We start from the raw sequence: 19,050 nt of genomic DNA, 5'->3' as shown, positions 1-19,050 counted from the left end.
TCAACATAGCTCCCTAATCAGAGACCTTCCCTTCTGCCTGTGGCACTTTGGTCTTTTGTCCTAATGCATGTGTTTCCATTTTTAATTGTCTCGCCCTGCAGATGCAGTTTGCAGGCACTTTCAATTAAATGATTGCAAGTGGGATGGGAAGTTAGAGTGATGTGTAGGAAAAGCAGACTTTTTGTTTTTTCACTTCCCCTCTCTGGCCCTCTCCTGCTTTTTCTCTAGGCTTGGCGCTGCCGCACCACCAAAGGCAAACTTCATTGAAGCTGACAAGTATTTCCTTCCATTTGAGCTAGCTTGCCAGTCCAGGTCCCCCCGGGTGGTCAGCACATCCCTCGACTGCTTGCAGGTACCACGTTGAAGCTTGCTGGTGTAAAGAGGGTTTCCTCCAAGCCATCGCTGGTCATTTTAGGGGAACTATGCTTCCAGGGTGATGGAGGAAGGAGCAATCCAGCATGTTCTTTGAGGGAGGGGAGGGTAAGGGGTCTGACCTCCTTAGCCAGAACAAGAATGTGTTTGCCTGGAAATACTTTGTTGTACTCCCTTAACGTATGTTTTTCTAAGTGAAACCTTCAGGATTAGTTGGAAATGTGGGTACACGTGGGCACATGCAATATTTTTATGTCACCTCTTTCTTGATGGCATTAAAATTCAGAATATCAAGTAGAGAAATAGATAGCACTATTCATCATTTGTGGTAATATTCTATAAAGACACTGTGAATGTGGAATAAGCAAATCCTGAATCATTGTTCCCATAAGAAATACAGGATAAGGTGCCTGTGAGCCTCTGGTGTAAACACGTTCATCAACTGGTCAATACATAAAGCAATATGTAACTTTGTTCTTTGTGTTTTTCTGTTTAAAGACGCCTTATTTAATATATCTTATTGATTCATTAACATTGCACTCATGGTCACAGCACTGTAACACATGCCTGAACAAAGCTCACCTAACACGTAATTTCTCCGTAAGGCACATCATTGCCTTCTTGCTCTACTAGGAACAGTAGACAGCACTTCAGCACGGTGCTTAGGGACCATTTTAAATGGCAAAAACACCAACAAAATGGACAAAAAAAAGCAAAAAAAGTGGCATGAAATAGGCCACAGAAAAGATAATGCTTACAGTATAAGAGCTGAAATGAGAAGACAGAGCATCTCCTTGTTTGGCCTCAGCTGAGAACGTATGCATCAAGTGATTTGATTTTTTTCACTGCTCTGCGTGTGTCCACACATGACTGCAAAAGTGCCACAAGTATTGATTTGGGGCTTACAAATAAATTGTAGTTGAGTTGGGTACATTTGCAAATATAGGATCTGGGAATGATAAGGATTGACTATATGAGAGCCACAGTGACCTTGTTATAAATCACCTTTGATTGATGAAGAAACAGGAATAAAGAAGTTAAGATAACTTGTCCAGTAATATGCAAGTATGAAAGACAGAAACAGGGCTACAATGTGGGTCTCTTAATTCCTGGTCCAGCATTCTTGTTTTTTTTTTTTTTTTTAAGATCTACTTCTGAGGTTTCTGGTTACCTCACTTTTATCCTTAACCCCAGCAGGCAACCTACACATCAATGGAAAAAGCTTGATAAATTAAAAAATTATATTCAGAGGTCCACAATTTATCAGTACTTTCTAGAACAGGCATAGTGAATAGGTTTTATATTATGATTGCTCAGAAGCTGTGTTGAAAAGCTATCTGAAGCTTCATCTGGATTTCTTGAGAAAGTACAGTGATCAGTTGGTGATGTCTGCTGAGGCACGGGCTGCCAAGTGGCAGTGGGCATGCCACGTTTTTGGCATCTCCAGTCTAATATTTACTCTATTAATCTCGCTTCTTTGATATATCTGTACTTGAAAGTTGATGACAGTTTCTTCGCAGAAGCAGTTCTTCCAAATGAAAAGCTATTTTCTCATTCAATATAATTCTGTACAGATTGTCCTATGTGAAACATATAATGAGCCAAGAATTCTTAAATGGCAGGCCCAAGTCCTCCTTCCATCCTAAAATATTTGTTGCTGTGAAATTTTCTGAGGAAATTTGGCATAAGTTAATTTTAGTTGTTTTCTTCTCATGTTACGGTCTAGTTCTGAAGCTGGTGCTGACAGTTAACATTACCGATGTACTAAGAACAGTGGCTATTGAGTACTTGGCCTGTGCTGGGCCCTGTGCTCAGTGCTCTGTCTGCAGCATTGTGTTTAATCTTCCCAGCAACACTCTGGTTACTTAACTCTCATCCTCATTTTGGAATTGAGGAAATGGAGGTTGAGAGAATAAAGTGACCAGCCCTGCAGAGCTCCCCCTGCCCAGGAAGTGGTGGAATGGGGTATCTAGACCTCTCCCCACCCCGTCTGAATTCTTAACCAGGGGTCGTTAAACTAAAATTGTAAGCCAGATCTGGCCTGCCACCTGCTTTTATAAATAAAGTTTTATTGGAACATAGCTGTCTTAATCTAGTCAGGCTCATACAACAGAATACCACAGACTGGGTGGCTTAAGCAAGAGATATTTATTTCCCTCAGTTCTGGAGGCTGGGGAGGGCAAGATCAGGGTGCCAGCTGATTCAGTTCCTGGTAAGAGCCCTCTTCCTGGTTTGTAGATGGCTGAGTTGTCAGCTGTGTCCTCACATGGCAGAGAGAGCACACTAGATCGCCGGTCTCTTCTTCTAGGGCACTGATCCCATCATGAGGACCCCACCTTCATGATCTTATCTAAACCTAATCACCTCCCAAAGGCCCTACCTCCTAATACCATCTCACTGGGAGTAGGGCTTCAACATAGGAACAGGGGGACACAAACATTTAGTCCATAGCAACAGCTGTGCCCATTGTTTCTGATCTCTAGCTGCTTTCCCACTACTACAGCTGAGTTGATGGAACAGAGACCATAAAGCCTAAAAATTTGGTTCTTTACAGAAAAAGGTTGCTGACCACCACTCTTAACTGTTACCCTGTGGTTCTGGCCCTTTGATTAAAAATAATGCAGTTTGTATTTTATGTTCTATATTTTCCTGGAAATAATCTGTTTCTGGAACTCTGGAACGGAAACATTGACATCCTGCTCTGCTTCAGCCCACTGTCCTGACTTGAACTATAAATGTAAAAATGTCTTCAGGCCTACGACATATGGTTAGCTCTTTTTTTTTTAAGACTGGAAGTTCTCTGTGATTTAGTAGGTATACTCGAATTTCTTTGGTCATTTTACAAAATGCAAGCTGTGTCGTCCTTTTTACGACATTAGAAAGTGACCCAGTGCTCCCTGGAATACTGAATGAAAAATTTCATTCACTCTTCGGGGTTGTCCTTGCAAAGCCTGTTAGACTGGCTTTTCCCAGCGTGGGAGAGATGACTTCCGTCTTGGAAATGGAAGGCCAGTGTCTAAGGGCAAAGGTTGGTTTGAGCAGAATTGAAGCCAGCTGCAGACATACCCACATTCTGCCCTGGGCATTTAAAGGCATCCTTCTCTGAGCTTAGAGAGGTGATGGGATGGCAAAGGTGCTTATGGGTTTGGTTTGTCCTGAGCACAGTTAGCTTAGAGTTCCCTCTCTCCACTGACAGAAACCTAGAGAGTTCTGCTGCTGCTCTGCTCACTTCTACCAAAAGATAAAGATTCTCTTTATTGCTTCCCTTCAGCACCTGGTCTGCTGCACACTTCCCCTCCCTGCCAGGGGAGGGGCATTAGGCTCAGTCTTGCCTTACTCAGTGCGTGATTTCCAAGGTTCCCTGGGCATATGTCAGTAACCAGATTTTTTTTTTTGAGAATATCCTTCTAATATATTCCTATTTCTTTAATGGTAAGATTATGTACATGTGCTACTCTTACTCCATTACACATATTATAAAACATACACAAATAGAACTTTCAAAAAGATAAAAAAAAATAGGAATAGAGTTGTAATATTTTCTTTCTATGTCCCAGTGAGGGCTGTAGGAAACCACTGGTCTCAGCTGTCCTTCGTTCATACCACAAGCATTATGTTTTAGTTCTCATTTCTAGAAAACTTCGGATTTTTAAAGCACATTTTAACATCCATTCGTAATTATAAAAGCTGTACATGACTACATTCTCTGTTAAAATTTTTTTTTTTTTAGAACTTTACAGATAAGGCTGAAGTCCCTTAGACCACTAGCCCCAGCCCTGTACAGGTCGTATACTTTTTTCCTTTCTTGTTCATTTTTTTTCTTGCCTATGGGTGGTAGATTTTTATTTTATGAATTTGACAAGTTTCCCTAATTTATTTGCATCTTTAGAATGTTAGTTGGATATGTGGAGTTTCTCATTTTAATAATGTTTCAGGTTGAACCACATGAAATTGTCATTCTCATGGAGTGAAAAACAGGTTTCAGGAACTTCATATGACCCAACTTAATAAAACTTTTTGTCCATAAAGAAGGAAAATAAGTCAAGGCTAGAAAGCACAGACTTGGGTCACAGATAGCTTAGCATTTATATACTGGCTTAACATGTCACTAAGACACCTGGGACAGGTTCTTTAACCTTTCCAGAGTCCGGGATCCTCAGACATAGAAAAACAATAGTGTCATTTGCCTTTGTAGGTGATGATGAGGACCAGGTATGATGAGGACTCAGTGTTTTTCAAACACAAGTCAATCATGTTTCACCCTCACAATTTCTTCCATATCTGCACTCTTCTTTATCGTTATGTATTTAATACTTTTCTTTAAAATAATTTTTAAAAAGTTTTTATTATTGAAGTATTGTTGACATATAATGTTATGTAAGTTTTAGGTATTCTCCAGCTTGCTTTTTACTTTCCACAGTGTTTTTAAGATCTAGCTATGTGGCTATGTGCATCCTTTTGACTGATGTATGATATTTTATGCCATCATTTAATTTATCTCTTCTCCTATAGAGGGGCATTGACAAATAGAGTAACAGTGAACATCCCTGTGCAGGCAGCCTCCTTGGACACAAGGGTCAATGAGTCAGCTGCCCAAAGGCCTCCCTCCTCTGCCCTCTTCCCATCTCATTGCATCAACAAGAAATAAAGCAGGAATTTCTACCCTCCATCTGTGTCACCCTCCCAGAGTCCAAGCCACCAGCATCTCCCTCCTGGACAGCTGCGGTAGCCTTCTCACTGGTCCCCTGCTTCTACTCCTGTGGCCCTCCAGCCTGTTCGCCATGCAGGAACTGGAGGGAGCCTTTAGAAATGTACCACATCATGTTAATCCAGTAACTTTCCACCCCACTCACTGTGCAAAGCACTTTCCTTAAGTGAGCTTGCCAAGCTCACTCATGCTGCTGGACCTCTGCTATGTTTCCGGGCTTTTTTCTGTGCATTTACAAAAATACACACATAGTCACATAGTTTTTATTTTCCAAAAATGAGACAATGCTATGCATTATCACTGCAACTTGTTCTTTTTAAGATGTCTACAAATCAGACAGGGCCCTGGAGATCCTAGCCAGGACTTTTGGCTTTGGTCTGCCCCTGCCCTGGAGAATATAAACTCCAGGGGAAGAAGGACCGTCTTCCTCCCTGTTGTGCCTCCAGTGCCCAGGACAATATCTGGCCCAAGGAGGGGTAAGAGGGCAAAACTAGAAATCCCCAAGGATGCAGGAACTCTGCTTTCTTCTGGCCCTGTGTCACTGCACAGACGTGGGAGTGAAGCCATACTTTAAAACCCTGTTCAACTTGGGGCACCTGGGTGGCTCAGTCAGTTAAGCGTCTGCCTTTGGCTCAGATCATGATCCCAGGGTCCTGGGATCGAGCCCCGCGTCGGGCTCCCTGCTCCATGGGAAGCCTGCTTCTCCCTCTCCCACTCCCCCTGCTTGTGTTCCCTCTCTCGCTGTGTCTCTCTGTCAAATAAATAAATCTTTAAAAAATAATAATAAATAAATAAAACCCTGTTCAACTTGAAGGGGAATGTGCTCTCTCAGGAGCCTGTAGAGGAGAGAGGATCCTTCCAATCCTTTTCCATATTTGAATTCAGCAGTGGTTCACCTCCATTCTTGCTTTGTTGCATCATTGCTGGGTTCTATGGGGCCTACTTCTCAACATTCACATTTTAGGAGTTCAGAACCATCCCACTCATAATCTGGTGCTCCAGATGGGCTTAGGCATCCATTAGGGGTAAGGCATAAGCAATGTCAAAAACCAAAGTTCACTTACCAGGCAGCCAGCGCTGCCCACTTCGGAAGCCTGCGTGTCTAGCAGCAGGGAGGGGTTTGAGGTAAAGGGCATCTTGAGCTGTTTTTCAGAAACACATTTCAGCGCCGCCCCCACCCTCTGCACCTTCCCCACTCCTGCTCCCACCCCCTGCCCCTGTCTGGTGACTTCTGTGGTTGGACTTGATCAGCAGAGGGTGTGCAGGCCTCTCCTGCTCATTCAGTCACACGATCTGGCAGGATCATGTTCTACTCTCAGCCACTCTCTCTTCACCCGTTTTGTTCAGCTTACCGGATGGCAGTGCTTCCACGGCTAATGATGGGGGAAAAGCTGTTGAGAAATGGAGTCGGGCCTCTGCAAAGTGGCAGGTTTTCCTAGCACAGTGGTGGTGGCACAGTAGTAGATAACCTCAGGTCCTTGTGTCACTCTGTGCGTGTAGAGGCAAGGAAATGACAAATTAGGAACCAAAAAGGACAGCATTTTAAGAAGTCTTTTAAGTCAGTGGAAGCAGAGAATGCCTTAGAATTCACATATCCTAGAGGGATTGTGTCGGATGAGTGATTCTTTTATCTGGTCAACCCTCAAAATAACCTGGACAGCTTGGAGAAAAACACTGGTTACCAGGCTCTCCCCCAGAAGTTCTGATTCACTAGGTCTGCGTTGAGGACTGGGAATCTGCGTTTGTAATGGGCCCCCTCAGGTGATTCTGAGTCTCAGCCAGGCTTGGAAATCATCCTGCCCCTGGCCTTTGCCTTCCTTTCCAGCTTTCAGATTCTCCGCAGTGAAATCCAGGTCCTAAGTGAGGGGGCACAGGCCTCTCAAAGGCAGCCCGTGTCCAAGCCAGTCAGTAGCCTGACCGAGAGGCCGTGGTCCAGGCAGCCCCCCACTTCTTCGGCCACTGGGTTGACACACGTTAGGCAATGTAGGTGTGGACTTGAGTTCCCCCTCCAGCCAAACACATTATCGGTTGTTTCTTATGTATCTTGCCTTTTAAAAAGAAAAACATATATATGGTTTTTAACAGCTCGTGAGATAATTCACATGCATACAAGTCACCCATTGAAAGTGTGCAATTCAGTGATTTTTGTACATTGGCAGAGCTGTGCAACCATCCCCACAATCTAATTGTAGACCATCTTTATCTGGGTTCATCAGCAGTCATTCCCCGTTTCCCTCTAACGGCCCCCCCCACCCCCCCGCCCCCAGCTCTGGGCAACCCCTGACTCCATTGTGTGTAGCTTTTGGTCCATCAGCTTTTCACACTAGTGGTTGTGTATCGGCGACCGTTCTACACCTCGCCTTTTCCCTTGGACAGCTTTCACCATCCTGGGGCTTTTCTGCCATGGGAGACAGGGTGAACACTGCACCCATAGGGCGGCTGTGCCTGCCATGCCCCAGGGGAGCAGAGGGATCTGTGGGAACCGGAAGTTAAGGTCAAGCTTACTGCCTGTCTTTTGCCGCCATGGGCAGCCTCAGCCCTGGCCAGGCAGAAACTTGTCATCTCTGTTCTTTCTGTGTTTAGAAACTCATCGCATATGGGCACATCACCGGCAACGCCCCCGACAGTGGAGCCCCAGGGAAGCGGCTCATCGACCGCATTGTTGAAACCATTTGCAACTGTTTTCAGGGCCCTCAGACGGATGAAGGAGTTCAGTTACAAATAATTAAGGTAGTTCTGTTTGTTTGCCTGGTCTGGATTTTTAAATAAGCAAGCTAGTCTCCCCTGGGAATTTGGATTTCTAATTCGCCATGTGTTAGTTGTCTCAGGTGGTGCTGAGCTGGAACAGAAGAGTGTAAGCATCGCTTAGATCTTCTGTTAAGTGTCAGAATTTATTAGCACAGACTGAGACAGGAAAAGTGGAACCAGGTGTGTTTTCAAAGTAAACAGTTCCACTAATAACAATGTAAATTGCTTGTCACTTGACTCAGCTTGAAATCCTCTGGCCTTCCTCCTTGAAATTCTGGATTTCCAGTCTGCCATTTCTCAGTGGGTCCCGGATAATCTTACACCAATCTGCCCCTGTCCTGTTGTCCTGCCCCGCCCTCCACCTCCCATTCCATTGCCCTTTCCCTGTTCCATTTCTGCTGCCAGAAGTGGTTTGGCGTGTGGTAGTACTGTCTGCTTGTCGAGAGGACAGGATCAGGATGGGTGTAGCCAGCGTTCCAGATCATAAGTCCTGACTGTGTTAGCTTTGTGCGGATGGCTCCATGTTAGCTGCTCCTGAAGCTCTCTTGAAAACCCTCCAGGGAACTGGAACACTGCCTGCCTATCAAAACCTGTGTACTTTGTGACTAATATAGGTGAGATCGAGTTGGAGCGGTTTCCCTCCTGAGAGAACTGCCTGTGTTTTGGCTTTTAAAAAAGTATACTGATAGCCCTCTTCACCACAACTTAATTACAGCAAATAATTTGGATTTTATAGAGTTAATAATTATCTTTAAGCTCAGAGCAGTAGGGAGTTTTGGTTTGCAGAGCCATCTTCTTAAAATTGACAAAACCAAAACAAAACAAAGCCAAACCCTGTAGAAGAGTTTGGCTGTGGGAGGATGGGAGGCAGGTGGATGTTTGTGAAGGTGAAGGTTGTGGATTTTTGTTTTAGGCTCTTCTGACGGCGGTGACATCCCCACACATTGAAATTCATGAGGGCACTATCCTGCAGACAGTCAGGACATGTTACAATATCTATTTGGCCAGCAAAAATCTCATCAATCAAACCACTGCCAAGGCTACCCTCACTCAGATGCTGAACGTCATTTTCACGCGCATGGAAAACCAAGTGGTGAGTGGTGGCGGTCATCAGCTGCTGGGGGCGCGGCACATCCGATGTGTGAACGGTTTCATTTTAAAGTGCATCCCTTCTTCCTCTGAATTCTGTTTTTGTTCTTGCTTTAAAAAGCAGAGAGAGGGGACGCCTGGGTGGCTCAGTCGTTAAGCGTCTGCCTTCGGCTCAGGTCATGATCCCAGGGTCCTGGGATCGAGCCCCGCATCGGGCTCCCTGCTCGGCGGGAAGCCTGCTTCTCCCTCTCCCACTCCCCCTGCTTGTGTTCCTGCTCTCGCGATCTCTCTCTCTGTCAAATAAATAAATAAAATCTTTAAAAAAAAAAAAAAAAACAGAGAGTCTAGCTTGGGTTTTGGAATCAGCATTCGGAATTTGCTTTGAGTTTGTCAAGAGAATTTATCTCCTTTTTAAAATGTTATTCTTCTGTTTAAAATGTTATCCTTCAGGCTGGCGTATTTTCTGGTCCTTCTCAAAATGCTGGGACCAGGTTTTTTTGTGTGTTTTTTTTTAAGGTTTTATTATTTTCAAGTTATCTCTACACCCAACATGGGACTCGAACCCACAACCCTGACATCAAGATTCACAGGCTCCACCGACTGAGCTAGCCAAGCACCCCAGTGCTGGGAGCATTTAGATTAAATCCCTTTTTTGTTGCCTTATAGTTGCAGGAGGCCAGAGAATTGGAAAGACCAATCCCGTCAAAACCCCAGTCCCCTGTGATCCAAGCTGCAACAGTGTCCCCAAAGTTCAGTCATTTGAAGCAGAGCCAGGCACAGAGCAAACCAACGACTCCTGAAAAGACAGATTTAACCAACGGTGAACATGCCAGGAGTGGTTCCGGAAAAATGAGCTCAGAGAATGGAGACGCACCCAGAGAAAGAGGCCCATCGCTGTCAGGTACACCCTGGGCACTGTTCCTTTCCCGCTGTGCGAGGGACCCATCTATGGCTGAGGGGCAGTTGAAGGGGTCTGGTAACATCTGCAGGAAACCTCTGATAGCAGCTTGTATTTCTGGGCCTTCCCCTTCCCTGTTGCTCATCTCTTGAGGAGCACAGCCACCGAAGCGTGATGTCTGTTGTCCGGTGTCAGCTGTGTGGTTTTCTCTCAGTAGTCCCTGGAATGCAGCAAGCTACTGCTTCTTGATGTCAGCTCCAGTGCAGTGGCTTCAGTTTGGGGGTTTATCGCTCAGTAGTTAATTGTTTGGATAGTTAGTCACTCAGTGTCTGTCTTCTCTTCCCTGAGGAGGACAAGGGGACCCCCTCTGTCACGTATACACGGGATCTCTGCACCTTGCTCAGAGCCTGGCAGCTAGTGGCTACTCAGAGACATCTCTGAAAGGAGCAAAGAAGGTGGGAGGGTGGGCGGACATACAGATAGACAGACAGACAGCTTTGTTTTCTTCTCCGGTGACGTAGTACATTACGTGTTTTTACTTGATTTTTTAAATGAAAGAGACATCCCACACCTGATTATAGTCTTAAATTAACATTAGGTAAGAAATGGTGGATTGGGTTATCGTAAGATTATTTCATAATGTTTGCATGTTTCCCTGGGCAGGTTGTATGAATCAGTTCTCAAATTCATATTTTTTTCAGGAATGTACCTTCCCAAGTGATTTTTGTGCAGTTCTTCACTCTAGCTGCTTGGTCTGTATGAAATACCTGACCCCTGTTTATACTTCATCTCATCTCTTCTGTCCCCCTTTTTTTTTTTTTTTAAAGATTTTATTTATTTGACAGAAAGAGACACAGTGAGAGAGGGAACACAAGCAGGGGGAGTGGGAGGGAGAAGCAGGCTTCCCGCCAAGCAGGGAGCCCGATGAGGGGCTCGATCCCAGGACCCTAGGATCATGACCTGAGCCGAAGGCAGACGCTTAACGACTGAGCCACCCAGGCGCCCCGTCCCCTTATTGACAACAGTTGGCGTTGGTAGTATGTTCTGTGAGAGGACACGTGTGTGAGCAGCTTTTGTTCTTCTATTATTTATCAGCGTGCGTGGCATACACAGGAACAGACCAAGTGCTGTTGCTGGAAGGTTTTTCTGTATCTGTTTACTCAAGGAAAGGACAAAAGAGAAAGTTGCCACCAAGAATAGTACGGGTCTCTGGGTGAGCACAGAGTTGCTGTCTCAGTCCTGCGGTCCTGTGTCTCAGGGGAGGTGCTCAGAAACTCCTGGCCCACCCTCTAGATCTTTCGCCATCTTTGCTTTCCTAAACTCTGAGGGCCAGGTTTTTACTGTAACCCTTAATCAGGCCGTGGTCAGTCAATAAATATTAATATTTAAACACTTGGTATGTAGTAAGCATAACTGTACAGATAAAAACGCAGATCTCTATAGCTGCATCAGAGTGTTTCCCCTACAGCCCATTTCCTACGTGGCAGCCAAAGTGATCTCTTAAAAGCATGAATTAGATCACAGCCCCCCTCTGCTTAAACCCCTTTTGTAATTTCCCGTGGGATCCCATTCAGAGTGAAATCTGTGCCCGCCCTGCCCCACGGCTTCTGAGGCAGTGTGTGACCTGGCCCCTGCCTGCCTCTCCATCCCCTCTTACACCTCTTTCCCCCGTATTGACTGCACAGTGTGCCTTGGGAGTGCCATGCTTGCTGTTGGTGCCTTTGCACTTCCTGTCCCCCCAATTTATCTTCAGGTCTCTCAGTTCATACTGATCACCCTCTCTGCAGCTCCCACATTTCTGCCCTATCAGCCTCTTTTATTTTTTTCATAGCGCTTATCACTACCTGAGATCACTGAAGAGTTTATGTTTACTTATTACCAGGCTGAGATCTGGACCACTCTGTTCACCACTATATCCCCAACACTGGCATGGTGCCCAGCATTCATGGCAGACACTCAGTAAATACATTTTTTTTGAATGAATGGGGGAAAAAAAGCTTGACTTCTAAAAGATGGTTTTGCAAAAACACAGTAACTTAAAATTCTGCTGTAAAACAAAGAGTGATTTGCACTTAGTATATTGCTGTGGGTTTTGTTGCCAGTACTTGGTGCCCCCCACCCCCTGCCGCAAGGCTTCTCCCAGGAATATGGGAATCAGACTGCCTATAACAATCAAAGAGCAAACCCGCAAATAGTGGGTTGGAACGAAAGTGTGCTGTTACCCTTAAAAAGAGTGAGTGGCTTCAGGTTCTCAAGATGTGGCTCTAAAGAAAGGACGGTTCTTCAGAAGAAGGGATTGAGCAGCCTTGGAAGCCAAGGAAAAAGGATAACCCAAGAGACAGGTGGTGGAGATGTCCACGCGGGGAGACGGTGCCCTGGGCTGGAATCCAGGCTGTCGAGGCCCACTGAGAGGCCTGGGCTCCAGTGCCTCTGTGATGGAGGGGACACACCCTGCCCTTCTGTGGGGTCCATCCTGTAGTCATCACGTCCTGAAGCCACCCCTAACTAGCCAGTCACTGTGCCAGGCACCGTGCTCACTAACTGGGCACTCGACATACATTTTCCTATTTATTTACTTTTATTTTTATTTTTTTTAAGATGTATTCATCTATTTTAGAGACAGTGCAAGAGTGGGAGGGGCAGAGGGAGAGGGAGAGAGTCCCAAGCAGACTCTGCGCTGAGTACAGAACCCTAGATGGGGTTTGATCCCAGGACCCTGAGGTCATGACCTCAGCCAAAATCAAGAGGCAGACACTTAACCGACTGCACCACCCAGGCACCCCTACGTTTTCCTATTTAATTTACTGAGAACCCTCCCCACGGCCTTCCTGGGATCATTTGCCTCCCAGTGAAATTTGCGTAGATGGAGACGGTTCACCAACAGACTTGAGCATCTCTTTTCCCTTTACTAGTTTTTCATCCTAAGTTGATAAATCAACAGTCAGTTCATAAGTCTTATCAAGCCTGTCCAAGACATGGATTAAATTGCTCTGTGTAAACTTACAAAATAGATTTTTGAGCCTGAGACATTCTAGCTTATATGAATTTGGGGGCACAGCCAGCAGTCTTCCCTAGAGGACCCCACCCCATTTGTCCATTCACACTCCTCCTCATTGCCTGGCTATTCTTGTCAGTTTTTTTAAAAAAACAGCTTTATTGAGATAAAATTTGTGTACCATAAATTCAGCTTTTTTAAAATGTACAATTCAATTATTTTTAGTACATTCACAGAGTTGTGCAGTCGTCACCATAGTCAATTTTAGAACATTTTAATTACACCCAAAAGAAATCCTGTGCCCAGAAACTGTCACTTCCATTTTCTTTTTTTTTTTTAAGATCATTTTTAAGATTTTGACTCCCAACATGCATGAGACATTAGCGTTTTTACATTCATATAGATAATGAGTATTGTAGGTACACAAATACCTGTGTGTTTAAGGATTTCTTAGCTCATTTTTTCTTCTTGGATCTCATTCTTTAAGAGAAGAAAAACAACGCAATTCTTAAGTATTGTAAAATAGAGCAAAGTCATCCTCCTTCAGCCAATATGGAGATTCTTTCTTTTTTTATTCTTTTTTTTTTTTTTAAGATTTTATTTATCTATTTGACAGAGAGAGACACAGCGAGAGAGGGAACACAAGCAGGGGGAGTGGGAGAGGGAGAAGCAGGCCTCCCGCAGAGCAGGGAGCCCGATGCGGGGCTCGATCCCAGGACCCTGGGATCATGACCTGAGCCGAAGGCAGACGCTTAACGACTGAGCCACCCAGGTGCCCCCAATATGGAGATTCTGATTGGACAGCCTGGTTTCAGATCATGACTCTACGGTGTAGTAGCTCTGTGACCTTGAGTGAAATCTTTAACCCCTCTGAGCCTCAGAGTCCTCATCTGTAAAATGAGGCTACAGCTAGTACCTATTCTACAGGTTTGTAAGAATTACATGAGAGCAGTGTCTGGCACTTGGACCTGTGTGTTTGCTTTTGTGTTACTAGCTTTCAAATAAGTTTCCGCTTAAAAAAATGAGCTAAAGAGAAAGAGCGAATAGTTAAGATGGTAATCAGATGTGAGGGTGGTGGGAACAGTGCGAACAGTGCATAGAATAAAGGGAGCCTGTTTTCCATGTTAGCAATCCAAGATCCTCTGCTTTAGGAATTTCAGTATTTTTTATGGACAAAACAAAAATTGTCTCAGACAACACTTCATAAAAATAACAAAATGTACCCCCAGGACCCCCTCCTTTCTGACACAGCCTGCCTTGCTGGACGGCTCCAGCTCAGGGTTTTACGACCTCTGTGTTAGCTGCTTGTTGGACATTTACTTTGCAACAGTAGGTTGCCTAAGTGTTTCTTCCGTCGAGGAACCGTTTTGGCGTGTGGCTGGAATGTGACAGCAAACGGCTCTGTTCCCTGATTTTTTTTCCCTTTAGTATTCTTGCATATTACCAAGTGCTTGGACATTGGACACAACCAAACCCTAGTTTCTAGGAAACAGGCATGCCACATTTTATTGTCACCATGTGTTCACATTTGTTCCCCCCAGTTCCACATCTGCCTCCTCCCGCTCTGTTTTTTCCCTAGTTCTGTAGTATGCAGCATAACACAGTTATTATCCCAGCTAGAATGTAAGCACTGTGAGGATAAGGATCTTTGTTTTAAACAGTGATGTAGGGATGCCTGGGTGGCTCAGTCAGTTAAGCGTCTGCCTTCAGCTCAGGTCATGATCCCAGGGTCCTGGGATCGAGTCCCACATCGGGCTCCCTGCTCCGCGGGGAGCCTGCTTCTCCCTCTGCCTCTGCCTCTCTCTCTCTCTCTATTTCTCATGAATAAATAAATAAAATCTTTAAAAAAAACAAAACAAAAAACAGTGATGTAGTCCACATGCCTGGAACAGTGCCAAACATGCAGGCACTCAATTTGTTGATGGAATGAATGAGTGAATGCATCTTACTCCATCTACCCCATCCCCCATGGTCCCCGCTTCACTGGACAGAAAACAGGGTTGTGGGAGGGTGTGTCTCAGATTCCTTAAATTTTTTCCCCATTATTCTTAGCATGTAACTTGCATCCTCCAGGTTACCTCATGGTTCCAGATGCTATCATGTCCTTCTGCAGGAAGGAGGGAGAGGTTGGGACTCACGGACTCCCAGCTGAGTCATGCCCCTTCCTAAGGAGCCTTCCCGGAAGCCCATGCAATCCCCAGTAATTTATGCTTTACCCCTCATTGGCTAGAACTTGGTCACCTGGCCACCCTTTTTGCTGGGATGGCCAGGAAATACAGGAACAGCCCCTTCCAAAACAAAATTAGAGCTCTGTAAGGACTCAGGGTATGAGTTAGTAATTGGCAATACCCACCACAGGGGTGGTTCTCCTGCTGGCTAGGAAGGGAATGGCAGGGGTTTCTTTTATCTGAACATATGCAAGGTGACCCTCTTATTTTGCTTAGGGACAGAGTTTGTGACATAGCCAATCAGTAATGGCCAGGTGGTGACTGCTGGACGTCCTAGGGAATCAGCATATTCTGAACCTTGCAAGGATTTGGTTTGGTTTGGTTTTCTAACATTTTGACAGCATGCTTGAAACTTAAACATAGCAGACTTCTTAGTGGTTATTATATCATTCAGGAAGACCTCTTCTGAGACCTACCCCAGGCTGACATGTCAACAAGGGAAGCAGGGCAGGGGTACTGTGGGGAGTCATGCTTCATCTGGGCCTCTTTAGGGGCTCTTCAGCCGCAGCTCCCTCTTCTTTTGGAATTAGGGCTTCCTCACTCTCCCACCCCTTCCTGGCCTGAGAATATTTTGATTTTGCACAGGTGCTATTACGGATCCAGCCTGTCAAGGAACATGAGTTAAACACTGTTACTCCTCCAAAAAATGATGGTCCTGGTGCTGTTTAAATGCGAAAACTGCAGAGAGGGAAAAGGAAGATCCCTGGAGAAATGGACATTTTTTTTTCTCTTTAGAATGAAAAATAGTGATGGCTTTAAGTAACTGAAACTGCCTTCTGTGTGGTTAGTGGGCAATTTCTTGTCTGGTTTTTTGTTTGTTATTTTTTTTGACAGAGAGAGTGAGTCGGGGGTGTGGTGGGCAGAGGGAGAGAGAGAATCTCAGGCAGACTTCATGTCCAGCGTGGAGTCCAACGTGGGGCTCAGTCTCACGACCTGAGCCGAAATCAAGAGATGCTTAACTGACTGAACCATCCAGGTGCCCCTAGTTGGGAAACTTCAATATGGACTTAGTCTCCAGAGCCAGGCAAGTGGCAGAAATGAGAAGGCCTTGGGGTGCCTGGGTGGCTAAGTTGGATAAGGGGCCAACTCTTGATTTCGGCTCAGCTCATGACCTCGGAGTCCTGGGATCGAGCCCTACGTCAGGCTCTGCGCTCGTTGGGGAGTTTGCTTCTCTCTCTCTCTTCCTCTCTCTTCCTCTCCCTCTGGCCCTCCCCACCCCCCCACTCATGCATGTGCTCTATCTCTGTCTCTCTCTAAAGTAAATCTTTTAAAAAGGCATGTGATGTGATGAGCACTGGGTGTTATATGCAACTAACGAATCATTGAACATTATGTCAAAAACTAATGATGTACTATATGTTGGCTAATTGAATTTAACTTAAAAAAAAAAAAAAAGACAAGAGGGCCTCTCTCATGAGGGCATCATGAATGTCTTAGCACAATCATACTCTACGGGCCAAAGAAAAATTAACACTTGAGTCCTCACTCTTCAAGCACCATTTTAAATGCTCTCTGGGTATTATTTTACTGAATTCTCACAAAGCCCCATGACGTAAGTGCTGTTGAAATCATCCTTGTTCACTACTGAGGGAACTGAGGCTTGGAGAGGTGACGTGACGTAAGTCCCCACATTGAGAAGTGGCAGAGCAGGGACCTGAAGCAGACACACTGACTCCGGAGCCTTCACTCTTCCTCACTGTGTTGAAGTCACTTCCACAAGGGAGTATTTTCTCTCTGATGTCTTTCAGACACCCAACCCTGTCAGTGTCCCATTTTCCCCACTCTTGACAGACCTTTGTCGCTTTTGTGCTCACTGTAATGACACCTGTCCTCAGTGGCAAGGACCGAGGCACCAGGACATCTGTAGAGTTCACGCCCTGGCTAAAGGGGGCAGCTGCTCCTGGTTCCAGCCACTGTGGCCTGGTGTAGCTGGATAATCTTTTTCTTGATAGAAGCTAGATCTGAATTTTTATGACACATCTCCCAATTTTTTAAGTGTTCGCAGCTAATTCAAATTAAAAAAAAAAACCAGTCTATAAGCACAACCAGTGAAACAATCAACAGAGTTTAAATGCATCCTGTGGAATGGGAGAAAATATTTGCAAACCATATATTTGATAAGGGGTAAGTATCCAAAATATACAAGGAACTTCTACAAATCAATAGGAAAAAACAAATAACCCATTAAAAAATGGACAAAGGACCTGAATAGACAATTCTCAAAAGAAGACATACAAATGGCCAACAAATACTTAAAAAGGTTTCACTAATCATCAGGGGAATGCAAATCAAAACCACAATGAGATATCCCCTCACCCCTGTCAAAATGACTGTTATCGGAAAGATGAAAGACAAGCGCTAGGGAGCATGTGGAAAGAAGGGAGCCCTTGTGCCCTGTTCCAGGAATGTAAATTGGTACAGCCGATAGGGAAATCAGTATGGAGGTTCCTCAGAAAATTAAAAATAGAACTACTTTATGATCGAGTAGTCTTATTTCTAAGAGAATGTAATCAGGATCTTGACGAGATCGTCTGCACTCCCCTGTTCAGCATTATTCACAATGGCTAAGATGTGGAAATAATGTGAATGTCAAAAGATGAATGGATAACGCACACACTGAAATATTATTCGGCCTTAAAAAAAAAAAAAAAAGGAAATCCTGCCATTTGTAACAACATGGATGGACCTGGAGGGCCTTATGCTAAGTGAAAGAAGCCAGTCATACAAGGACAAATACTGCGTGATTCCATGTATATGAGGTGTCTAGAGGAGTCAGATTTGTTGACACAATGTAGAAGGGTGGTTAGAGAAATGGGGAGATACCGGTCGGGGGTACAGAGTGTGGAGTTCTAGGGATGCAATGTGTAGCAGTGTGACCGTACTTAACAGTCCTGTGCTGTATGCTTGAAATTTGCCAAGTGTAGATCTTACGTGTTCTCACCACACGCAAGAAAGGAAGATAAACGGTAACCGTGTAAGGTGACAGAGTGTTAATTAGCTTGATTGCGGTGACCGTTTCATCAGATCGTCAAGTTGTGCCCAAGTATATACAAGTCTTAATTGTCGATTATACCTCAGTAAAACTGGGGGGGGGGTGGAAGCAGTGCATAGGCTAAAGAGCGCCTACCTGCAGATCAGGTATACTCGGCAGCCTCCACCTCCAACCTCTGATCCATCTCCCCCAGCCCGCAGCTCGCCCGATGACACGCATTCAGCATGCTGGCATTTCTCAGGGGTTGGAATGTACGGTAGAGACTAGCCGGTGTCGTCATCATTGTATTAAATTGTGGCATTGGAGAATGTTGGACCTGGAAAGGAACTTGGAAATACCTTGTCACATGTAGATGAGATGGTTTTAGGTGGCTCGTTGGTAAACGGTGTTTAATAGTTACACATTGATTTTAACATACATTCGGAAAATTGGCGCATGAAGCCTGCGGTCTTGGAAATGTTCTTGCCTGAGGTGAGGCCGCGTGAAGAGCACTGCTAACTGTACATGTGTGACGTACTGATACTCGTGATGGTGAGAACGGCAAACGTGACAAAGGTGGCCTGAGAGCACCTGAAGCGTGCTCACACACCCATCTAGTCTCAACCACGTTGTTCAGACAAAGACATGGGTGCAAGGAGATTGTAACCGTGGCCGCCGGCTTTCCTAACTTCCGTTCGAGTTCTTTTTCGCCCTCTAAGAAAAGCATGCAACATCCACGTTTTCCACAGAGATTGACTTACCCATCTAAATAGTTATTGTGGTTTTACTTGTCAGTCGTACTTCAGAAGCTTGGGGGGCAAATAAATAGTTTGGGTGGGTCAGCTGCTCAGTGGAAATGAAAATACTTTGTACTGCTCTCCAGGACCTTGTGGATTAAACACAGAACTCATAAAAATAGGGGCTTGATTGAAAGGCCTCATTTGGGAAGAATTTGAAGGCTTATTTTGGTTCTGTTTAATGTGGTGGCCTTTTTGGTCAATGTGATGTTTGAGAAATCACGCATGTTTACTCCTTAAAGTC

At 44.9% G+C, this 19,050-nt stretch overlaps 1 protein-coding gene across 2 annotated transcripts in view; it reads left to right on the top strand.

The window, feature by feature from the left end:
* Positions 1-19,050, top strand: part of ARFGEF2 (ARF guanine nucleotide exchange factor 2) — a 97,975-nt gene that overhangs the window by 14,042 nt on the left and 64,883 nt on the right. For both annotated transcript variants that reach the window (XM_081831922.1, XM_081831921.1), the window contains exons 3-6: positions 229-352; positions 7,664-7,810; positions 8,742-8,921; positions 9,584-9,818. In XM_081831922.1, coding sequence (XP_081688048.1) covers positions 229-352; positions 7,664-7,810; positions 8,742-8,921; positions 9,584-9,818 — 686 coding nt within the window. The remainder of the gene's footprint in view (positions 1-228; positions 353-7,663; positions 7,811-8,741; positions 8,922-9,583; positions 9,819-19,050) is intronic.

The sequence above is a fragment of the Leptonychotes weddellii genome, chromosome 10, assembly GCF_054177405.1.
Source record: "Leptonychotes weddellii isolate Sample4059 chromosome 10, ASM5417740v2, whole genome shotgun sequence".
NCBI lineage: Eukaryota > Metazoa > Chordata > Mammalia > Carnivora > Phocidae > Leptonychotes > Leptonychotes weddellii.
The sequence above is the reverse complement of the archived record's forward strand: the minus strand, read 5'-3'. Positions and strand labels throughout refer to the sequence as shown.